At 55.4% G+C, this 24442-nt stretch overlaps 1 protein-coding gene across 2 annotated transcripts; it reads right to left on the bottom strand.

Annotated features, from left to right (window-relative positions):
- Nucleotides 1–2835: 2835 nt before the first annotated feature.
- On the bottom strand, nt 2836–24407 carry TP53INP2 (tumor protein p53 inducible nuclear protein 2). Of its 2 annotated transcripts, none has more exons than XM_021536604.4 (4): nt 24220–24407; nt 15173–15503; nt 11730–12039; nt 2836–10268 (listed from the first exon to the last, which is right to left on the bottom strand). In XM_021536604.4, the coding sequence occupies exons 2-4, from the start codon at nt 15294–15296 to the stop codon at nt 10016–10018; spliced, it is 687 nt and encodes a 228-aa protein (XP_021392279.3). In that variant the 5' UTR covers nt 15297–15503; nt 24220–24407; the 3' UTR covers nt 2836–10015. The 2 variants fall into 2 exon arrangements, with proteins under 2 accessions (XP_021392279.3, XP_077643175.1); XM_077787049.2 differs by having other exon boundaries at nt 11730–11859.
- Between the last annotated feature and the right edge of the window lie 35 nt (nt 24408–24442).

The following is a 24442-nucleotide window of genomic DNA, read 5'->3' as shown; positions in this document are numbered from 1 at the left end:
CTGGCTCCCCACCGAGGGCTGCTCAGCAGGGCGCAGGCGGGGAAAAGCCAGTCCACGGGACAAAGGCAGCCCGGCTGAGCTCTGCTGCCATCGGCCGCGGCGTGTGGGATGTGCTGCCTTGGAAAGTAGGTCAGGCTCACTGTTCTGGGAGCCGCTGGGGAGAGCCAGAGCCCGAGCTGTGCACACACACTGCCACCTCTTCTCTGTCTTGCTGAATTTTAAAAGATGTATCTCAAAATGCCAGTTAAATATAAATTGTTATTAAATTGAAGTTGTCAGCTTTGATAATCACAGAAATTACCTATTTGTGCACAAGGTAGCAGGCAGTAAGTGAGGCCAGTGTCACAGAATCATTGGGGATGGAAAAGTCCTTTAAAACCATCAGGTCCATCTGTTCCCATAGCACTGCCAAGGCCACCAGTAGCCCATGTCCTCAAGTGCAGCATCCACACGTTTTTAAAATCCTCTAGGGACAGGGATTGTCCTGGGAAGCTGTGCCAGGACTTGACAACCTCTTCCATGAAGAAATGTTCCCCAATATCTAACCTGAACCTCCTCTGGTGCAAATTGAGGCCATTTCCTGTCAGCCTCTGCCTTGTTCCTTGGGAGCACAGCCCAACCCCACTCCACCCTCCCGTCAGGAAGTTGTGGAGAGTGAATGTTTCCCCCAAGCCTCTTCTTCTCCAGGACGAGCCCTCCCAGCTCTCTCAGCTGCTCCTGGTGCTCCAGCCTCTTCCCCAGCCCCATTCCCTTCTCTGGATACACTCCAGCTCCTCAATGCCTTTCTTGTCATGAGGGGCCCAAAACTGTCTCCAGGATTGGAGGTGTCTCACCAGTGCCCAGCACGGGGCACAGTCACTGCCCTGGTCCTGCTGCCACACCATGGCTGGTACAGGCCAGGTGTCATTGGCCTCTTGCCCACCTGGGCACACCAGGCTCTTGTTCAGCTGCTGTCACCAACACTCCCGAAGCCTTTTCCACCAGGCAGCTTTCCAGGTGCTCTTCAGTGTCTCCATCCTCCCTGCCAGTGTGGCTGCTCGTGTCCCTGTACAGGCACAGCTGATGTGGGTACGGGAGCCCCCCAGTCTTTACTGGGCCCCTGCTCTCCACTGAGGCTCACCCTGCTCCGTGCTTGGCCTCGCTGCTCCTGTTGCTGCTCAGGTTGGGTGGGAAGCTTTGGAGAATACGGACAAAGTCCCCAAAACTGGAAAGTCTTCACAGAAAAGGTCCACATACCAATAAACCAGAGAAGAGGGGGAATGTGCTTCAGTTTGTGGGAAATACCGCCCTGTGGGGAACCGACAAGTGTGAGGTCAGGGTCATGGACCTTGGGAAAGAATAACTCCAAGATCCTGCCACTGGGAAGGAGCCTTGGAAGGAGCAAAGGGCCCCTGTAATGGTCCTCTGAGCAGTGCTGGACCTTGGAGCAGCTCACAGTCAAAGCCCTGGAGGAGAGAAGAGCCAGGCTGTGGGCAGGGAGGGCAGCCCATGGGGCAGGGAAGTGATCCCTTGGCATTTGGGCATCTGGAATAATATCACCTGGTTTCCACCTCCCACCCAACCACAAGATGTTGATAATGTAGAGGAGACACAAGAGAGGGCCACCAGGATGGCCTGGGGCTGGAACACCGAACCAAAAGGAGACACTGAGGGAGATGGGCGCCATCGCCCTTTTGTGATCTGCAGAAGATGGAGCCAGGATCTTCTAGACATGTGAGCTGGGAGACAGGGATGGACACCACCAGGATAAATGGAAAGAGAGGAGCTTCTGAGTGGGCAGAAGAAACTATTCCCCCTGGGATGCAGTGGCAGGATCTCTCCCTTTGGAGAATTTCAAGCATTGGCTGAACAAAGCCCTGTGGTCTGAATTCAGGACTTACCCTGCTGTGAGCAGGATGTTGGACTGGAACCCTTGAGCTCCATCCATCACAAATAACCCTAGGCTTTGTCTCCAGCTGCCAAACTTGGTTTTCCCATAAGAAGGTTCATCAAAGCTATGAAAGCTCACTCCCAGCTATTATTTTCATTCCCAGTATCTAATCTAACATTTCTCTGAAGTGTTCTTCCCAGCACCTGGGGGGTCATGGGTGTCTCCTTGGCTTAACTCTGCTGGAGGAGCTGTCACAGCCACTGGGCTGGGCAAGCCCCATCCCGCCCCTGCCCAAAGCTGCTCATGGCCATGTCTCCTCTCATCTTGGGTATCTCCAAGGATGAAGACTCCTCAGCCTCTCAACCTGCTCCTGTGGCCAACCACCCTTGCAGTGAAAAAGCATTTTCTTATGTTTAAGTGAAATTTCTTTTTTTTTTTTTTCTTTTTACTTCAATTTGTGTTCTCAGCCTGTCCCTGCAGTGAGAATGTTCCAGCTCTGTTTTCTGCACCCCCCCCATCAGTAATCTGCACACAGGGCAGGATCGCCCTGAACTGCTTCCAGGCTGGTCAGTCCCAGCTCTCAGCCTCTCCTCATCTCCAAGCCTTTAAGCACATTGTTGGCATCTCTGCCTCTCATAGGTACTGAGAGCATCTCACACTGTGCTTGGAGAAACAGATGATGCTGCAGTGATTGGCTGATCCGGGATTTTCTCAGGTCAATTGACATCTGCTTTAGCTCTGTCAATATCTGCTGAAACGTAAGGTTTGGTAATGGGGAGGGGGGAAAAATCCCCTCCATCTCCTCAGCCTGTGCTATCCCCTCTCCTGTGTGTTCTTGTCTTCAAAGGGGATGTTTTTCTGTTATTTGTCTCTTAAACCATTGATTTTTTTTAAAAGCATTTCTAAAAAACCAAAGCATTTTGCAGACAGATTTACTTTCAGGCTTTAGAGGAATACACATAAAACAGATTTTAAATATATATTTTTTTATTTCCTGTGATTTTTCTTTATATTAGATTTTTTTTTTCAGTCAAGAGACAGCATTACAACCTAACAACCAAAACCAGGTTACACACACACAGGCGCACTACACAATGTGTCCCAGGCAGTCGACACACGGCAAATGTTTACACAATGTCCTACGAGGAGGAGACACCCCTTCCCTACGAACCCTGCTTACACCAACTGAACACAGAACACACAAGGAGGACGGATTTCGTTTGCTTCGAGTTCCAGACGAGCTCTCAGTCCTACAGCACAGGTGATGTAGAAAACGGGCTGGTTTCTCCCTCTTCTCCCGCTCCCCCGTGGTGGCCGTGCCACGGGTAAGGCAGAGCCCGGGGCAGGAGCTGCTCTGCCCGGGCTGCCCTGGCACAGGCAGAGGGCACGGGAACATTCTCCAGGGCATTTAGAGAAGGCTTAAGGCAACCTTTTCCAACCGTGGAACAGCCATCTGTCCTGGCACTCCTGCGTCCGTTGTGCTGCTCCTGCTCACTCTCCAAACGCAGCCCGGTGAGCAACCCCGGGGTTTAGAGCTTTTCCAAGCTGCCTAAGAGATTTAGTATATCCAAAATGCTAAATGCTTTTTAGCCAAAAAAAAAAAAAAAAAAAAAAAAAAAGCTTTTTGTGGCTATTCGTTCTGTTGGGGTTCTCTTAAAAACCCCAGAGTGACTTTGAAAACAACACAGAAACACAGAAATACCGAAAACTGACTCCCTGGTCACCTCTTGCATAGGACTTGTAACTGCAGTTCAGTGATTTATTCAAGTTCTGCAATTGTGTTAAAAAAAGATGCCAAACCATGAAAAAGGGTGAAGGCACATGTACAGTCAGTCCCGCTCAGGGGTGGGTAATGCGTGGGCAAGTTTCACAAGCAGGTGCCAGGGCTGGATAGATACAGATAGAATATTGCAGTGCTCGGGGGCTCTGTACAAGGACAGTTCTGACACAAGAGAACATTTCACTGGTTTACTGCTACACCTTGCGCTGCTCCCTCATCCCCAAACTTCCAGAAGCACAAAACTGAGGATAAGAATTCAGTGAGACTTGGGCACAGCTGCTCACAGCTCCCCAGTAAGGGTACATGAGGTGAATGTGAAAGAGCAGAGGAGCTTTGAGCTCCCCTGTGCAACCCATTTTTAAGCTACACTTAGAATTTACTGTGCTGTTTTCCCTTCCATTTGCAGAGAATAAAATCTTCCCCCCACCATGCAATGAAATAGGGTCAGAGTGGAAGGCAGAAGGATTTTCAGGAAACAACAACATAGGTTTAGCTGCAACATAGTCAAAGCTTGGCAGCTCATTTCATGCTCTGGAGCATGGGGAAGCATCCCTGTAAGAAATATGGGGTTGGAAAAGCAACACCTTTGCCAACCATGAGCTCAGAATGAGTGACAGGGGACACACTTGGGTGTCACCACTGTGCACAAAACTGAAAAGATGATCACACATAAACGCCACCTTTGCTATTAAATAAAGCTGCTCATCCTCATCATCCTCATTCCTCCAAGGAAAGGCTTATGGGTGTAGTTAATGACAAATGTTTTCAAGAAGCAAAAGAAAGGTTGATAGAACAGGGAGACCTCCGGGCCAAGCGTGTCCAGCTGTCCAGAGCCCATGGCTGGGGAGTGCTCTGGGATCCTGGAGGTGAGGGAGGAGAAGGTGGAATCTCCAGTGGGGCTGAGGACACCTCTCAGCTAAGAAGGAATTCTTCGGGCAGGCAGAGCCCTTCCCACTGCTGCATCCAGCTCCTACAGCCACGTTCAGGCAACTTGTGGCAGCTGCTCCAGTGATGGGACTGGGATGGGGATGGGAGCCCATGAGGACAAGAGGAGGTTACTGACTTTGTATGGAGCAGATCTGAGAGGTGGAGAGCTTCACCGTGAAGAACACAAGCCCTGAGGGGATCAGCCCCTTTTAAGGCCCATTCCTGTCCCCGGGAGGTCTGCTGTGGCAGTCCCCTGGGAAGGGGGGCTGCCAGTGCCATGGATGTCCCTCCTCGAGCTCTGGTCCCTGCCTGCAGCTGTGCTGAGGAGGTCACCACAGTCCAGTGGTGGAGAAGGGCTTGGGGGGGAAGCTCTGAGAAGCTGGGGGGATGCTGGGGTGCTGATGCTTCCCTCCTGCCACCGGCAGCTATTGCAGCAGCAGCGGAGCAGCAGAGGAGGAGCAGCAAACTGGAGGCTGGGAGTGGTGGCAGCTGACAATCCCTGGTGGCTGGAGATCCCAGCTGTGGCACCAGCTGGACATGGATGGCCTCCTGACCCAGAGACTCAGGGAAGACTCAAGGACTGCCAGCAGCCATTCCCGGGGCACTGGGGCTTGCTGCTGCCTTCGGAGATATGCCGAGAACCATTTCTCTCGACTTGAGGCGACTTATGTCTTCTTAGTGTTTCCTAATTATTGTTTCTCAATAAATTCACATTAACTTTAATTTCCACTTTATGCAGGGCAATATAATTGATACTGATCCAGAGGGGCAACTGCAAAGCTATGGGATTCAAGCCTAGAACCTCACTGGAGTATCTATTTTTTTTTTTTCTTACTGGTGTGGTAAGACATCTGAGTGGGTATTTTGCTTCCCATTAAGGCTGAATAGAAGAGGAAGAACTAGTATGATGTAAATATAAAATTATTGATTAGAAACATGCCTAAAGAGAGAAGATTCCCACAGCAGTGATCTTTGGGATGAGCCACACGTTTATGTTCTGCACAATGAGAAGGAAATATGGACTCCCACGGAAAGAATCGTTTTCCAAGCTTTTGCAGCAGAGTTTCTTAGAGCATTGGTGAGTGCAAGTTTCAGAGCAACAGGTGAGAAGGACTTTGCCCCTACTCCCTTGGCATCGCTCCTGCCCTGCAGCGCCAAGCAAGAGTCAGAATTCAGCGTGAGAACTTTGTTGTGGCTGCTGGTGAGGGCTCCTGAGAGTGCCACAGCTTGGCCAGTGCAGCAAGCACAGCCTTGGAGGCTGAGGCCACTGGGGGCCCTGGTGCAGCCCAAGAGGTGGCACTTCTCCAGCAGGGCTGTCCCTCCTGATCCCACCACGCTTTGAGGATTTATCCCTCACGCTGGGATGTGGCAGCCAGAGCAGAACCAGGCAAGCAGGGGCAAATCTTACTTGAAGAAGATCCCTGCACCACGGGCCCTTCAGTGGTGGGAAGATTCTTGCCTCTATAAGGGTCTCACAAGCTCCAGCACTGCTGAGAGCACTGTCCCAGCCTGCCTCAGTGCCCTGCTGCCCCCGAGCCTGCACGGGGCTGGGAAGCTGAGCTGGGGCTGGAGCCCACTCAGGTGTCTGAGCCCAGCACTGACACACTGCCCAGCAAAGCTGGCATTTACTGAACACAGATTTGCCCAGGCCTCTCCACTGGGAATTCTTCCCTTTTTTATGCTTTCATTGCAAGAAATACAAAAATTTCTCTCAGTTGCCTGCATCACCATTTCCCCAGGTGATCACTTCAATGGCTTCCCCATCCTGGTTGTCCCCTGATCCCAGTGCTGTGGTGGATCAGGCCATAACACACAGTCCTGCTGCACTTCCCAAACCCTAGGAGGCTCAGTGCTGAAAATCCATACCTGGTTGTTCACAAGCCAGTCTAAAAAGGGACCAGCCACATTCGGCTGTAAAGGTGAATTTTCAGGTTATGAACAAACGAAGAGGGGCTGCAGCCCAGGAATGATCCCACCACAAATGGCCACAATTTCTTTTTCACACAGGAGTGCCAGAGCACCCTGCAGCTCCTGTCACCGCCACATGATGCCACAGGCCTCATCCCTGCAGCATCCCCAAACCAAACCCCACATTCTAACAGAGAAGCCTGTGGAAAAGACATTTTAAAGACCCTAACAAATAGATTTGTCCCTGAGTCCATGCTGTAGTTTCCCCCTAGACAAGTACAGAAAAGAAAGCAAAATTCACCCCACCTGTCCCAGCAGGACCAGCTCAAGAGCTCCCTGCAAACCAGAATCTTCCCATTGGAAGCACCACACAGTGCATCGCAAATACTGGGTGAAAAAAAAACCCCAACAAACCCCTAGAAAATTCAATCAAAACAAGCTACTGAACACCCACACTGGGCTGTGAAATATCTACACATGCAAATGGATGCAGACACAGGAAGTTCTCAGTTTTTAAGCACCTTTCATTTGTTTTAAATTCGAGGAGACAAAAATCCTCAGTGAAATGGGGTTTTCTTGCTCTGGCAGCACTGGGCAGGAGGCCTGGGACCAGGCCAGGCCCTGTGCTTGCTGCTGGGCAGGAGCAGAACACTGCAGGTATTCTGCACGGGTTGACCAGAGCACAGGGAGGTTGGGTCACACTGGGAGTGACAGGTGCCTTGCAAGGTTTGGCAGGTGAGTGTTAGGTGTTAATACATGGCAAGAGTGCAAACAACAGAGAGGACTTGCAGGAGCTCATTTGCTGTGGTTTGTGCACTCTGCTGACCCTGCAGAGGCTCAGGGTCTGGATTAACTTCTTCATGAAAACATTATTAATAATTTATTAATCCTTTATAAACATACTCTGGATATAAAGTGTAGTAATAGTCCTGCTTCATCTCCTGTGCTGGCTGGGCACAGAGTGATGAAAGACATCTCAGACTGGCACAGAAAGAGTTTGAATTTGCTTCTGAAAACCAGGACAGAGGAAGAAGATCACCTGTTTGAAATGGGCGCTGGGGGCTGGGCGCTGGTGGCAATGCCAGGCTGAGACAAGTCCCCCAGGAACACGGCCAAGGGCTGCTGGCTCACAGCAGATGACAAGGGTGCACGGGAGGATTTCCATAAAGATTTCTCTTGGGGTGCCATCTCCAGCATTTGGGCAGGCACAGGAGAGCCTGGCAGGTGAGACGTGGCGGGATCTGCCTCAGGGCCACTGCTCCCCCAGCCTGTTCCTCTGGGAGCTGCTGAGGCAGCAGTGGGGGTCGCAGCCAGCCTCTGATTCCTGGAGTGCTCCGGAGGGACTGGCAGCAGGACAATTTGTAGTGGAGACCAAGCTGGGGGCCGGACGGTGCTCGGCTTCTCCCCTTCTTGATGTGTACTGGGGCCAGAGAGAAAAGGCTTCCTCCAATCTGCTGCCACAGAGAGGTGCATCCAGCAGGGATGGGAGGGCAGCACCCATCAGACACCCGGCTCAGCCCCTGCCTGCTGCCACAGCACCTGTGCCACTGTCCCTGCACGCGCCCTGCTCCCAGTCCATCCCAGGCATCACTGCAGGGGCAAAAAAGGCATTGAGGGTGAAGCCCGGGAAGCCAAAGGATGGAAACGCTCCCCTGGAGTCAGGAGATGGCAGCCTGTTCACCACCAGGGTGCTCTCGGAGCGGCCGCAGGCCGGCCGAGGGCCAGAGGCGGTGGGGAGGCCCCAGGAGGGCGCAGCCGTGCGAGGGCGCGGAGTTCCACCTCGGGATGCGCCGCAGCTCCTGCTCCTGCTCCAGGGAAGGCCGAGGCAGGGGAGGGAACGGAAATGCTGCAGGTGGGCAGCAGCAGCTGCTACTACAGTCCAGGCTCCCCGGCCCAGAGCTAGGGGCTATTGCAACTAAGAAAGTTCATTTTGGCTTTAATCTTATTAAAAGAATTCATAACTATCAGCTGTTTGGGCTCACCACAATTCCTGCAGCTGATATTAAGAGATGCAACACGGTGAGTGGAAGAACCTCTGGCGAAATCAGAATTTTCTGGAGTGTTGTGGGGGTATTTCTTGTCTCAGAGGGTGGGAATCCAGGCTGTGAGCTGGTCATGAGCAGGATGCTTTCCCAGGGCAGAGGGTGCAAAACCAGTTCCTAAAAGGAGCAAACTGGGGACAGATCAGCAAATTTCTGCTGGATTTGAAGCTGCCTCAGCTGGTGCTGGAGCCAGGGAAAAGCCTGGACCATGTTCTTCCAAAGACAGAAGGAGTCCATCATGGAGACAGGAGGGATTTGCATTAAAAATTAGCATTGCCTAGCAGTGGAATTTGGCCCTTCACAGGAAAGGATGTAATTTTTAGTGGGGAAAGAAGATGCCTCTGTCACAGCTGCTGTTACAGCAATCCTCTCACTCAGGCCCGCCCCATCCCGACCCATTGCAGTGGTTCCCAGATCCATCTTTGTCCTTACTTCAGCCTCTTCACTCCAGCCTCCTCTTCAGCATCTCTTCACCATCACCACGGACGTGCTTTGGCCACCTTGGGGAAGCTGTGCAGATCCTTGCCTCGTCTCCCTTCCTGAGGACTAACACCAGGCAGACAACGACCCTCAGCTTTACAGTGCCTCTTCTGAGTGTACAGGTACAGAGAGGAATATAGAAATATATACACACACGCATACAGGCGCACCCTGTACATGTCCCCTGTATGGGGATACAGTGTGGCTGGCAGCTGACTGACCAAAGAGCTTGCTCAGGTGGGACCACCAGCCACGGTGATGCCACACCAGGCTGGCCACCCCTCCCGGCAAGGGCTCCGGCGCAGCGCTGGGACGGTGCTTTGATTCCTGAGATTCCTTTTAAGGTTGATTTAAAAAAAAAAAACACCGTGAGGCACCAGGAGCTGCCTGGCTGACCCAGCCACGGAGATTCCACCAGCGCTTTTAACCACAAGCCCCTTCAGGACTGGCAGTGGGGCATTATCTTATCATGGTAAAATGTAGCTTAAAAATCAAGGAGGGAGAGGAGCGTTTGCTGGTTTTGCAGGGCAGAAGCATTATTTAGTGTCATTGATGACATTTTCCTAAAAATCCCAAATCTTGTGGCTTCATTGCTCTTGTCACTCCCACTCAATGTCTCTGTGACATCCCAGCCAGGCTGTACATGGAGCGGTGATGTGAGGAAAGGCACTGATGTCACAGGTTTATCAGGACAAACAGGTTTCACCAGGAACGGGTGGATTTCAGGAAGAGGTGATTTCACTGGGAATTCTGATTTCCCACGTGAAGGCTGCCGAGGCGGCCGGGGAGGGGTAGCGTGGTCCTCCACGCCGGCGGCTCCGGGAGCGGTGACCCAGACGGCGTCGAGGGCGAGGGGCACGGTGAGGGTGCAGGAGGGAGATGAGGAGTGCGGGCCAGGCGTGCGGGCGCGGGGCGTGGAGCGAAGCCGCCGCCGCGTCCCCGGTGTCCGTGGGGGCCGCTCCCGGGGCCGGGGCCGGCCGGGGGCAGCCCCTGGGCGGCGGAGCGAGGTCAGTAGTTGCAGTGGCGCTGGCAGGGCTGGTGGACGAAGGCTCCCGGGAGCTGCTTGGCGCGGCGGGGCGGGCGCTGCCGGGCCCTGTTCTGCCGCTGCAGCGCCTTCTGGGCCAGGCGCTGCCGCTCCGCCAGCTGCTTGGCCCGCTGCGCCCGCGGCGCCGGCCCCGCGCGGTCCAGCGCCGCCGCCTTCCCCGCCAGCGCCCGGCCGCGCTGCGCCGCGGGCGGCTCCGGCCGCGCCTCCGGAACGGCCCTGCGGAGACAGCGGCGTCAGCGCCGCCCGGCAGGCGGGGACGGCGGCCACCGGCCTCCGGCACGGCCCTCCCGCCCCGGCAGCCTGCCGAGCGGAGCGATGCTCCAGCGAGGCGGGCTCTGGGACTCCCGAAAAAATCAAGACACCTCCAAGAACTCCACTGTGCCTGCGTCCCTTGAGCCTGGTCTGTCTCCATCCCACTGTGACCCCTTTGGAGCCTTGCTAGTCTCAGGTTCCCTTTAGCCCTTTCTGCCCCCTCCAGCACTGAGGTGCTCCAGAAGCTCTGGACATCAAGCTCTGGCCCTCAGGGAGACTTTGGAAAGAGAGAAGTCCTGAAGGAATGGTGTCACCTAGACAGGAATGGTGTCCACTAGCCAGGACCGGTGTCATCTAACCAGGAATGGTGTTCCGGCCAAGAATAGCAACCCCCAACTAGGAATGCTGTCCTCTAACTAGGAATGCTGTCCCCTAACCAGGAACAGTTCTCCTGGCCTGAAGCAAAGCTCACCCCAAATGTTTGCTCCTCCCCTGCCCCACCAAGGGCTTCAGGGGAGGTGTTGGAGGGCTGGGACTGAGGGGAGAGCAGGGACCCCATGGCACGGTGGCAGCCACGGCAGCAGTCGGGCTGAGCATGGGCATGCTCCGGGTTTTCCTCGGGGGTTGCTGGGCAGGGGACAGCAGCCCTGGGGGGAGGGCAGAGCTCCAGGATGGGGGCCCAGGAATAGGTGTGGAGGGCTCCAGCACACAGGCCTGGGGGGACAAAGGGGCTATTGGGGCATTTCTGTTTAATTTCCCCACTGCTAAGCTGGGGTTTGGGGCAGGGAGAAGTGTCCCACTCCCCACAGCTGTGGGATATCCACCCCCCTGCTGGGCCAGTCTGGGGACAGGCGGGGGGTTGAGGGGGCCTGCAGCACCCTCTTGCCTGAGGGGCACCACTGTGCCCAAAGGCCACCCTGTCCCATGGGCTTGCTTTGCTCAGGCCATGCCTATGCAAAGCCCTGGTGTAAGCCCTGCCTGGCAACACCACCCCGGGGTGGGTGGCATGGTGACAGGTGGCACTGGCACTGGCAGGTGTGGCCTTGACAGAGGTGGCCGTGCCAGGAGACCCTGCTAAGGGCAGGGGAGATGAAGATAGCCCTCTCCCAGGAGAGCCCAGTGCCAAGCTCGTGTCCTGCAGCCCTGGCCATCCGAATTTGCTAATGAGACCCCTTAGCAGAGGATTTTGGGACTTGGGGGCTGCCAGCCATGTGTGGTGCCAGCTGGGGCACCCTGCCAGATATGCAGAGTGTTCCCTGAGGTAGGCATGGTGACACTGATGTCCCCCACTGCCACACTATGCCCATGGGTGAAACATTTCTGGGTGTAGGCAGGGGTTTGGGATGGCAAGACTGACCATGCACCCCTGGTCCCTCAGAGGGTGCTGGGGCTGCTGGCCCCCCAACACCCTCACAGTGCACTCACTCTGCAGCATCGTCCTCGGGACCCTCCCCATCCACCTCGAGGGTGCTGGTGACATAGACGGACATGCTGGGGTGCTCGATGAGCAGGTCCTCCATGGGGCTGCTCCCCACGCCGTCGGGGCCGGGCTCCTCTGCAGTAAAACAGGGGGGAGGGGTGACAAACCAACTCTCGTCCATCAAGCAGGGACCGGCCGGAACCGGGGAAGCAGCCAGCGGCGGCGGCGGGCCGGGGGGCGTCGGGCGGGGTCGCGCCGAGCGCCCGGTGCCGCCAGCAGCCGGGCGGCGGGCGGGGCCGGGGCGGGCACGGCTGCCTGGGGCGGGGGTGCAGAGCCATGCGGGGCGCAGCGGGGACACACACATACCATGTACAGTGGGGAGGGAGGGAGGGGGAGAGAAAGGGGCATCGTTAGTGCGAGACACCCACCGCCAGCACGCCGCTACACGCGGGCCGCGCCGCGCCCCGGCCAGAACCCCCCGCTCCGCTCCGGCATGGAAACGGCTCTGCCCGGACGGGCTGGCCCACAGAGGTGGGACCCCAGCACGGTTTACTGCAGCAATGGGTTCTTTCCTTCTCAAAAGGAGAGAAGGAGTCCAGGCAGTGAAAAACGCTGCTTTCCCTGTTCTGATGGCACCTGAGCCGGGCCGGGCCGAGCCGGGGGAACGCCGACGCGCCGGTGCTCACAAACACCGGCAGCACTCCGCAAACACGGAAACCAAGCACACACAGCAGAAAAACAGTCCACACCTTTTCTCTGGAAGAAATCATGGGAATTAATTCTTCAGCAAAGGTTTTCGCTGTGCCTTCAACTCCAGCCTGTCAGAGGCCAAATTTTGAGTGGCTGATATAGAAGTGACACCCCCCAAGCCTCCCATGCCTTCCCTTCCTCACCTCTACCTGGCAGCAGCACTTGGGCCAGTGCTTTTCTAGGCCGCCAGTGCTTGGAATTTCTGGTGCTGTAATGCGCAGGGAGCATGCACCGAATGTGGGGACGCCCACACCCATTCCCAAGTCATCAGGGGGATTGGAGAGAACTGCTGAGGGGGGAGGCTGTGCAGTATCTACATGGACCCTGCAGCTGGATGAGGGAGCACGAGGAAGCACAGATGAAACAGAGCATGGGGCTGGGTATTCCTGGCTCGGTGCATCCCCAGCTCCTCCTGCAGCTGATGCTCCAGCCCAGGACTCAGGACAGGCCACAGCTGACCTTTTACAAACACAAGAATGTCTTTTGCCAGCTCAAAGGATATCAGCCTATTAATAGCTGTTAACATGCCGGGCTGGAGAGTGTTTGTCAGCCTGGGGACAGCCACCGAGCTCAGCTGGAGCAGCACTCCCACAACAGGGCATAAAAATCATCCTGGGCATCTTGGCCAGGTGGGGTTTAATGTCACAAAGCAGTATTTTGGGATCCTCAAGTACCTCAGTCATACAGCCACATCCTGAGAAATGCTCTTTGCTCTCTCCCTGGGAGCAGGGCCAGGCTAAGCAAGGGGGCAGGAGCAGCATCAGAAACATTCCAGGAAGGCCTGAGTAATTTGGGTGCATTTTGCAACACAGGGGGCAATGACCAGGCTGACAGAGGCTGAATCCAGAGGCTCCTTAGGCTGCCTCTCTGCTGCTGGAGCCAGGCTGGGAGCTGCTGCTGGCCACCACAACTCCAAGGGAAAGGATGGGGCTCTAGGCTTGGTTCTTGGAGTGTTTGCTATACGCAAGCCCCAGAAATAGGGCTGAGAGAAACTGGTCCCTCAGTGCTCAGGGACTGCTGTGGGAACAGACTGCAGCTGAATCAGCAGCGGGGTGCCATTCATAGGCAGACACTGCTGGAAGCCAGCGTGGCACCGAGAGCCGAGGCACTTCACTGGGAAAACATGGGAGCGTTTGGTGCCAGAGTCAAGCTCTGGTCCCCTCTGAGCCATCTGCAGCCTTCACCCAGGGATCAGGGCACAGCATAGCGTTTCTCTGGCTGGGAAGCTCCTGGCTCCTCCTGGCATGCCTTAGGCACGCTGCAGCTGCTGCCAGCTGGCCCTGATATGTGGCAGCTGTGTGCCCACTGCTCCAGGGACCTCCTTGCAACCCCCTGCCATGGCACTGCTGTGACCCGCCCTGGACAGTCACCTGAATGCCCAGAGGACAGGGAAGCCTCCACAACTGCCCTTGCCCACACCACCCATCACCTCCAGCAGCTCTCCAGTTCTCCTACCAGGCATGGGGCTGGCCCTGTCCCCTATCTCAGTCTTGTCCCTGCTCTGGTCCCCTCTCCAGGTCACTGCATATGAGGAAAAAAGCCTAATGAACAATCTGAATAACAAAAACAAGTATGGGGAACAGGCAGGGAACATCTGCTCAGAGACCTGCTGCCTGCAAGAGGGAGGACAAACCCCTCCTCCTAAACCTGCAGGACACATCTGTGGTCCCCTAAGCTGGAGCCTCACAACCAACCAGGGGCTACCAAAGCAGAGCACAGCCATCAGGAGCTCCTGCACAGGCAGGAGGGTTTGTCTCTGACTGCTGCTGGATTTGCAAGGAAAAGGTCATAAAAACATCATTGCAATTGGCTGAGTCATCAATCTACAACAGCAACTCCCAAGGTCTGAACAGAGCTGGAGAATATCTGCACAGGAGGAATTCAGCCTGTCTGGTTGGTGTTACACAGGGCTCGGGATGGCTCTGGGAATGGGGAGCCCTGTGGGCTCTCTAGGTACAGGCACCTGGTGCCAAACATCCCTTGTGCTTGGCATGGACAGTGGGAATAATTTGGGAAGATAATGCCCATGGAGCTGAGATTTACTCTTCTCATGGGACCCAAACATGGCCAGATCTCTGGTGCACATCCCCAGCTGGAACAGGCAGGCAGCACTGCCACCTGCCCTCCCATGGGGACATGCCCCCACCCCGCCAGGACTGGGGCCTCCCAGGGGAACAGGCTCCTGGTTTGCTTTCAGCAGGGGCAGGGCAGGGAGCAGCTAGCAGCTGAGCTTGTCTCCTCCTGGAAAAGTGCTGCTGTCCAGGGCACAGCCCAGGCCATGGCAGTGCCCAGCCTGCCAGGGCTGGACCCCCCACCCCACTGAGCCCCATGGGCAGGATCACCCCAAAACCCTGGGTGAACTCCCTGCCTTACCAAGCTCCCCTCCTGGCATGGAGGCACCTGGAGCCTTCTGGGCAGCAGCAACCCCAGCTGCAGATGCTGATGCTGCTCCCACACTAGCAGAAAGTTGAGAACCACCACTGGGAGAGGAAAGAGGAAAAGGAGCAGCAAGTCAGGGGGCTGCAGTGACCACAGAGCTGGGCACCACGGGCAGAGCATGGAGACCAGGGGAGAAAAAATGAAGGGCAGAGCTGTTCCCTTGTGGTATAAGCTCATCTGCTGATATAAGGGTTTGCCCAGCTCTGGAGAGACAAGGTGCCCCAGAGGCTGTGGGAAGAAGTTCTGTTGCTTTGCTCACCTGCAAGATCAATTATGAGCCAGCCATCCTCCTCCTCCTCTTCCTCAACAAAGGGTTTGGGCTCCTCCAGGCCCTCTGGTGTATTGCTGTCACTGAAGAAGAGGCTGGTGAGACGCTGAAACATGGTGGGGAGCAGTCCAGCAGGATGGACAGGGAGACAGAGCTACTGCTGGGCACCAGCTTCCAGGCACAGACGCAGGAGAGATGGGCAGGGAGGGGAGAAATAGCCCTTGAGGTGTCAGTGACAGAGATGTTTGGCTGCCGGGGAAATCAGAGCTGAGTGGTTTACAGTGCAATTGTGAGGTGCTTCACTTGGCTTCAGTGCAAAGGCCTGGAAAAGGGAGAGAAAAAAGAACAGCACATTAAAACAGGGTGGCAGTGTGGCCCTCCTGCATCCCAGGGGCTCAGATGGGCTCAAGGGGACAGCAAAAAGGTGCCTCTGGCACTGATCTGTGCCATGGGCTGTCCCAGCTGGTGCTGTATCCAAAGCAGCACTGGGTGCCTGTGCCCTGCAGCCCCCACCTGCATCAAGCCCCATTGTGGCCCCATCTTGGTGGGTGGGGTGTCCCAGGAGACCCATCCCCAGGAGCTGGCAGGGATAGAGGAGACACTGTGCCCAAGTCAGACAAACATGCCAAGCTCCTGGCAGCAGGCAGGACGAGGATAGCATTGTTACAGAATCCTAGATTGGTTTGGACAGGGAGGGACCTTGAAGGCCCATCTCATTCCATGCCCTGCCATGGCAGGGACACCTTTCACTATCCCAGGCTGCTCCAAGCCCCATCTAGCATGGCCTTGGACACTTCCAGGTATCCAGGAGCTGCCACAGCTTCTCTGTGCCAGGGCCTCCCCACCCTCACAGTCAAGAATTCCTTCCCAATATCCCATCTAACCCTGCCCTATGCCTGTGGGAAGCCATTCCTTCCTGTCCTGTCACTCCAGTCCCTTTCCAGATCTTTTGGAGCCCCTTTAGGTACTGAAAGAGTGTCCCTGGGTCCTCCTCTCCAGGTGAACACCTCCAGCTCTCCCAGTCTGTCCCAGAGCAGAGGGACTCCAGCCCTTGGAGCATCTTTGTGGCCTCTCTGGACTCACTCCAGCAGCTCCACATCCTTTTGGTGCTGGGTCCCCAGGGCTGGAGGCAGCTCTGCAGGTGGGGTTCACCTGGGTGGGCAGAGGGGCAGAATCTCCCCTCACCTTTGCCCACCCTGTGAGGACAAGCCCAGGATGCTGTTGGCTCTCTGGGCTGCCAACACACACTGTTGTTCACATCCAGCCTCCCATCCCAGCCCTTTGTGGGTCTCTGCTTCACCTCTGCTCAGCTCATCACTGTTTTATCCCTGGGAAAGCAGATTCCCTCCAGTGTGGGGGGAGGTCAGCACTCATTCATTTCATTAATGTCTGCCAAGCTCATGGCAAGGCACAGGAGTGGCAGCCAAAAGGTACATTTGTGTGTTCTTTTGTGTCTCCTGGTCCAGAGACATTAAAAGAGGATGAAAATGCCACAAAATGCCACCAGGATCTCAGTGCAGTTGAGAAGGGACAGCTGGGCGCTGCCGTGCTTGGCACACTGATGTGAGTGCATTGAAAGGGCAAATCCCCATTTCATGGCAACGCCCCAGTTCAGGACCCTGTCAACAATGGGTCCATGGAGCTTGAGTGATGCTCCACCCAGGGAAACTCCACCTGCCCCAGGCAGCAGGGAAGGGTACAGGGGGCACCGTGTGTCCACCCCAGTCCTCCTGCAGGACAAGCTCTAGCTCAGCCCTGCTGCCCCGTGGCTTCCCCAGTCCCAGCATCCTGGGAAGGTGGCTGGCCTGGGCATTGCAGTTCTGGCGCTCAGGCACTCTTTTATTCATCCCTGTGGGATGGAAATGCCTTTTGCAGTCTCTCGGGTGCCTTGGGAGGAACCACATCTGCTCTACAATGCAGAAAATGAGAAACCAAAGGAGCCTTCCCTCAGGATGGGATCCCCTGGAGCTCAGGGGTTCTGATCTCGGACACTTCCAGATGCAGAAGGGAGTGATGGAGCAGGAAGCAGCCCTGCAACAGCCAGCTCTCCCTCCCTGGCACGGCCAGGGCAGCAGTGTGACACCACCTGGCCCCTAGGGCAGGCCCTTGGTGACTTCAGTTGCCACAGAGGCACAAGGCAGACCATGAGCCACAGCCATGCCCTGCTGCAGACAGCAGTGTTCAGGGCTCCAGCCCAGCTTCCCAGCTCTGGGATGGCTCAGCTGAGAGTCTCTCTCTCAGCTGAGTCTCTTGTGGAGACTCTCACCAGGAAGAACAGGAGCTCAGGGAGGACTCTGCTCTGTGTCCTGAGAGGGTCCCTGGCTTCCCCTGGAGACACCGAGCAGGGAAGGGCACTGAGACGAGACAGAGTTGTTTCTCTGACCCCACAACAACCACAGCCATGCTGTTACCCTCCAGTGCTATCAATTAAATCAGCCAGACACCCCCCTCACCTGGATCATTAGAACGTATGAATATAATCCAGGGAAACAACAGGCAGAGGGGCTGGTGGCCAGCTGGGCTCTGAATGCACTCCGGTGTGCTCCACTCCAAGCTCCCTCCCACAGGATGTCCACGTGCCTCCATTCCCACCGAGCAGGGCTGGCAAAGGCCACCCTGGCCAGCCCTGAGGGCTGTGGCACACAGCCACAGTCTCAGCACGCCAGCTCAGCCTGGAAACCTGGCACCTGCCTGAGCACTCGCCTAGGCAGTAAATGCCTTTTAATATGACATGAATATTACTTATTTAAGAAGTTGATTAAATATCTAATTGTGGCAGAAACTCCACAGCTCCCAGGTTCCTGCTGGTGATGTTCCAGAGTCTCCCACTGTTTGCTGCTCTCCAGGTGCTGGGCAGGAGAGCCTGGGGCAGCTCATGGAAGGCACAGGGGACACAGGGGCCAGACCCTTGAGACCACCATGGCCCTGGCTCAGTGTGAGGCCAGGAGTGGGTTCATGTGCTTATTGAGCTGGGGCATTGCCAGGCTGGCAGAAGTGCTGAGCCAAAGCTGACCCCAGTGTCACCAGGCAGGTCCTCAGGATGACACAGTGGGCATGGGGACAGCAGGGTCTCCTGTGCTGTGCCCCAAGCCCAGGACTAGTAGGACACTGCCAATGCTCTTGACCTACCTCGTGCAAATGTCACTTTGTCTGCTGCCCAGATGTCACCCAACAGCAGAACTGGGGACAAGATCTGTCACACTGGGACAGGAGAAGACAGTGGACCCAGTTTGGCTGCCAGGGCAAGGTAACCCAGAAAAGCACCCAAGCAGGCAGAGATTTTTGCTGTTGCCTAAGACAAGTCAGCCTGGAATGTCTTGCTGCAGTGAGTGCTTCCCATGCTCTGCAGCCTTGGCTTTGGGAGCCCCCTGCCAGGGGCTCATCCTCCAGCAAGTTCAAAGCCAAATGACCCCTGACATGGTCAAAACCTTTTCATTTTCCTTTGTTAAATCATGACAAAAGCTTTCACAGGACAGCAGGAAAGCTGTTCCCCCAGGAACAGCTCAGAGCACCTCCCTGCTTAGGGACCAGTCCCCAGAAAATCACAGGAAGGGGAGTAAGGTACCTGGATTCCTCAGGTGTCCACCCCAACCCAGAGGTAATTTGTCTTTTCTGAGGACACAACAGACACTGTTATTTTTGATTGTCCCCTCTCCCAAATGTAACTTCTTAAGTTAAGGCACAGGGGCCCACAGGCAGCTGCCACAGCTCTGGAGAAAGTGGGAGAGAATTAGAAGTTCCCCCAAGAGCAAAACTTGAAATGGATAATTTTAAAGGCTCATTCCCCGAAGAATTTCAAGTAAGTCTCTAGCTGTCACCCTCCCCAAGGAAGGGAACATGGTGTGGCCCTGACCCCTTTCCTGGTGCAAGAGAGACTGTGCCATGGGTGGCAGGACCAGCCCCATGGTGGTGCCCAGGGAGCTGCAGGAGGATCCTGGCAAAGCCTTCAGGATCAAACCAGGAGGGTGAAGGCAGGAGCGAGGCCAAAATGCAGGCAAGGGCCAAAATGAGCATTAATCCTGCCCCTCACTTTGCCCTGTCTCTGAAATACTCAGGTTAAAGCACCAGGATGGAGCTCTGATCTCCAGAACTCTCAGCAGGTTTGTGGATGACACTGAGCTGTGTGGAGCAGCCAGTTCAGCAGATGGAAGGGATGGGTCACCCAGAGGGTCCTGGGCAGCCTGGAGGAGCTCACGTGAACCTCATGGAGTTCAACCAGGCCAAGTGCAAGTTCCTGCACCTGGGTCAGGGCAGCCCGAGCACCAGCACAGGCTGGGGCTGGCTGGGTAGGGAGCAGTCCTGGGAGAAGGACTTGGGGGTGCTGGTGGTGACAAATTGGATGTGACCTTGCCATGGGCACTGACAGCCCAGAAACCAATCCTGCCCTGGGCTGATCGCACAGTGTGGGCAGAGGTGAGGAGGAGATTCTGCCCCTCTGCCCACCCAGGTGAACCCCACCTGCAGAGCTGCCTCCAGCCCTGGGGACCCAACATCAGAAGGATGTGGAGCTGCTGGAGTGAGTCCAGAGAGGCCACAAAGATGCTCCAAGGGCTGGAGCCCCTCTGCTCTGGGACAGGCTGGGAGAGCTGGAGGTGTTCACCTGGAGAAGAGAAGGCTCCAGGGAGACCTTGGAGCCCCTTCCAGTGCCTAAAGAGCTGGAGAACAACTTTGGACAAGGGGTGGAGTGCCAGGACAAGGAGGAATGGCATTGCACTCTCAGAGGGCAGGGTTAGATGGGATATTGGGAAGGAATTCTTGACAGTGAGGGTGGGGAGGCCCTGGCACAGGTGCCCAGAGCAGCTGTGGCTGCCCCATCCCTGGAAGTGTCCAAGGCCATGCTAGATGGGGCTTGGAGCAGCCTGGGATAGTGAAAGGTGTCCCTGCCATGGCAGGGGTGTGGGATGAGATGCTCTGTAAAGGTCCCTTCCAACCCCAGGCAGTCCATGAGTCTGCAATCTCCCACCTCACTAGAAGGGAGCAGCTCCTGGCCTAGGAGACCCTCCAGACCCTCCCCGGCAGCCACCAAGCTCCTCCATCAGTTCATCGTAGTGGGCTTGGGTGACCTGCTCAGCCCTGCACAAGGCAAGAGACTCCTTGGCCAGCTCCTGCCCAGTCAAATGGCCACAGGCCACCTCCATCCCTGCAAGCTCCACCACACACTTCTCTGGCTGGAGCAGCCACTAGCAGATCAAGCTCTGAAGTTTATCCAGGTATTTGAAAAGCCTCTGCTTTCCCTGCAGCAAACATTCTCCCCATTTACACCAGGGCATGGAGGGCTGGCAGCCTCAATGGGAACTGCAGAGCAGGAGGGACCCAAATGTGTCCCTGACAGGGGACTGAGGTCAACCTGTGCCTTGTCACCAGGCAGAGGTGGTGCCCACAGAACCAGTTTGGACCACGAGACATCTTCTCTTCCTCTCAGGTCCCTTCTTCCAGCTTTCTTGCATCTGCAGGTGCCCCACATCCGTGGGGGAGCTGTGTCCCTGCTCAGGACACAAGGGGCTTGCCTATATACCACACCCTGGGGCTGAGCTGCCCCAGAAACCACACACTGACCCCCTGTCCCCTGCCAGAGCTGGGGCCACCACCACAGGACAGCTGCCATCCTTCCCAGGCTTCCACAAACCCCCTGACTCAGCATGTCAACCAGGCACTGCCAGCACAAGGGAACAGCCCACCAGGGACACTCACCTGGGGACAGACAAGTTTCTAAATGAATTACGTCCATCAGATTCCTTCCAGAAAGTCCAACAGCCTTTTACAACAAGCCAAAAGTTATTAAAAATATTAAATTTAAAGTGGAAGTAAGGAAACCACAATGCATCAGAAACCTTGACACAATAATTAGTTTTCTGAGTCACCGTGGCTGCAAATAACCCCAGGAGCTAAGAATAGGGAGCAGGCTGGGCAGAAAAGCCCCGGGATGCACCAGGAACTCATCGGGGCAGAAGCTGCAGCGCCCCAGGACTGGTGGCTCTCACAAGTCACAGTGTGCAAGAAAACAGCAACTCCCCTTGGAAATGGCAACAGGCTCCCTGAAACTTTCCATAAATACTCGGCAGCAGGAGGGATGCTGCCGGCAGGCAGCGGGAGCAGCCCTTCCTCGGCACAGCTAAGAACACCCGCGCAGTCAGCCCAGCAGGAGGCCGAGGTACAAACCAGGTGCCTTCCTCCAACCCACTTGGGAAATGGGATTTTCAACTCGTTCTACCTAAATTAGACGAGCGTTTCAAATGCTCGCTGTGCTGGATGCAGGAAAATCCTAAACCCAGCACAGAAACACAAAACACGGAAGGGGATCCAGCGGCTGGACAGCTCAGGGGAGTTGTGTTCATCACCCCAGAAATGACCAGTGAATCATCCCTGGGCTGTCCCTTACCCCTCCCCATCAAGGAAAGGACCAGAGGTGGCAGGAACCTGCCTGGGACAGTTTGGTGGGGCTGAATTAACGTTGAATTTGGTCCCATGACTGTGCTACAGGTCCAGCTGATCCCGTTGCTCTGCCAGCAGGCCCATGGATGGGATTCCCTTGGGGGAGCCCTGGGAACAGGGGCAGAGCTGCACCCTGAGGTGCTGCCAGCACAGACAGACTGATTCCAGCAAAACAGAGGCTGAAGCTGAGCCAGAGCCTCTTCCATGGCAGATCAGGGGAGTAGAGGGGGGGAAGGCAGAGAGCAGTTTGGAAAATCAAAAAAACTCTTCATCATGAGACTCTTCTTAAAGGCAGACCAAGACAGAAGATGGAAGAGCTTTCCTCAGCCAGTCCAGGGTCTCAGCAGGGACTAGAGTTCCCACATGCTCCTCCAGATCCTGCCTGAAGGAGAGGGACCCTGCAGAATGAGGAGATGTTTTTCCCAGAGTTGGTCTCTGCATGCCCAGCAGCTCTTCTGTTCACTGCTGCACAAAGGTCCTTACCCCAAGGGCAAATGTGACCTCGTGCTGCTTGATATCATCACACACAGTCCTGGCAAATCTGCCAGGGGCTGGCAGAATCTTGGAAATTTTAGATTTGCCATGAGTCATGCTATGAAATTTTAGAACTTTCCTCTCTGGGATGCACTGGGTGAAGCATCCCAAGCAGTGAAGCATCCTGAGGAGCTGCACACTGGGAGGGAGGGGAGCAGCCCAGCCTTACAGCCTCCACAAATCACAGAGGCTGAACAGCAGCTGGTACACTGGACTTGGACACCACAAGGACCCTGAGCTCCCCAGCAGCTCCCTCCAAGCCCACTCAGGGCCCCCCTCACTGGAGAGGATTCGCTGTGCAGTCAGCATTAAAAACCCCTTAGATACACGTTTGTGTCACAGGGTTGTCCAGTCTAATTACAAGCAGGTAATTACCATTACACAAGCAGGTGTTACCATTTTATTACCTGAGGAAAAAAAAACTTTTATATTTTTCCTTTTTTGTTCACCCAGATAAGCAGCAGCTCAACGCAACAGGTTCCCAACAGTGAGCTACAGCAGACAGCTTTTGTCTTTTTTAGTTGTAGGTTTGTTGTTTGAGGGGGGAGAAGGGGAGTATTTAGTGGGGATGAAATATAAAAGGAGAGAAAATATTTATTTTAGAGCAAAACAACACATTTCTTGGCACTCTGTAGATTAAGCCTGGTGGGAAAGGAGGTCCAGCACAGTCCTGTACCAGAGCCCAACACCTGTTTCTGGGAGGGTTTCTGGGATTGTTTCCTTCCACAGCAAAACCTTGGCTGAACAAGCTACAGTACTTGGCACCTGCTCAGCTCTCTTTGGTGCTGCTTCAGCACTGGCCCCAAGGAAGTTTAATCCACTATTTTGGGATGCCGGTCTCTTTGCTCAGGTGCTCTAAACAGGGCTGTAGCTCCCCTATACAAGTATGTGCATAAAATAATTATAAGAGCAAAAATGTCCTTTTAAACCCGTTTCTACACTCCACAAAGTCCGAGTTTTTCCACAATGAGTCCCCCAGATGGGAGAAGCATTAGTTTCCAGGGCTTGACAGGCTCAGCCAAGCTGAGGTGAGAGAAATGAAATCCAGAGGAAAGTTGCCCTTTTAGGACATGACTTATTTGAGCTGTCCCAAAGGAGGCGCCCTTAGAGCAGCAATAGCAGAGGGAGATGCTATGTTTGGTACCTGAGGGACTCCTGGGACGCAGTGGAGTTGCCCCACGGCACAAACCTCAGCTGAGCACTGCCAGAGTCCTCCCCCTCCACGCATGGCCCCTGCCCGGCCAGCACACTAAACTCAACGAAAATATCAAAGCATACATCTGAATTTTATAAAAACAGGTGGAATTTACAAAGGCAATCGAGATCTAAAGACATAAGGATTTAAATCCAAAGCACCAAGGAATTGCTGGAAATAAGTCAAATAGCTAATGCTTTGTGTTAGAGATTTACATCTATTTGTATTCTCTACAAAAATTTATTTGATATAATATACTGTATATGCTGTATTTTATACAGTATATAACATACAGTATAAGAAGGTGTCCCTAGCAGGACACCCCCTGCAGGGGGTCGGAACGAGATGATTTTTAAGGTCACAGCCAAACCGACTCATTCTGTGATTTCTATGACATATTTCATATATTGACACATACTTATATATTTACATTCCTTTTCCAGAACGCCACGTTTCGCACCCACAGCGTCTAAACATCACGGGGGGAGCCACATCCACGTTTCCTGCTGAGAAAAGCCACAGCAGCGACAGGCGCGGGAGGGCCACGGGGGCCACCCACGCGTGCCCAGGGCGGGCGAGTCCCACGTGCCACGATCGCCGCCGCCCCGGGCCGGGGTCATGGCGGGACACGGGGGGAGCGCTGTGACGTCTCAATGTCAAATGCAAATGAGGCGACGTCACCGCAGCGCAGCCAATGGGAGCGGGGAACGAGCGCCAATCTTAATCCGGTGAAGAAGAAACAAACAACAGGCGCGGGGGGGCCGAAACCGAGGGGTCCCGGGCCGCCCCCGCCGGGCGCCCCCCGCCCGGGCTGTGCGGGCCCCAACCCCCGGGCCTGGCCTCGGCGCGGCCCCGACCGCGTCCCGCGGACACTCACCGGCCCTGCGTGTCCCGGGCGGCGGAAGACGCTGAGGTAGTGCCGGTCCCGCTGCGGTGCGGTCCCGGTCCCGGTGCGGACCCCGCGGTTCTGCCGAGCGCGCGCCGCTCCCCCGCACAAATCGGCACCTTCCGACAGCTGATCGTGACGTCACAAAGCGGCCCCGCCCGCCGCCGCCGCAGCCAATGGGAGCGGGCGAGGGCGGGGCCGGGGGCGGGGCCGG

This window comes from Lonchura striata, chromosome 20, assembly GCF_050655825.1.
Source record: "Lonchura striata isolate lonStrDom1 chromosome 20, ASM5065582v1, whole genome shotgun sequence".
In the NCBI taxonomy this organism is placed as follows: domain Eukaryota; kingdom Metazoa; phylum Chordata; class Aves; order Passeriformes; family Estrildidae; genus Lonchura; species Lonchura striata.
This window is presented reverse-complemented; position numbering and strand designations above follow the sequence as displayed.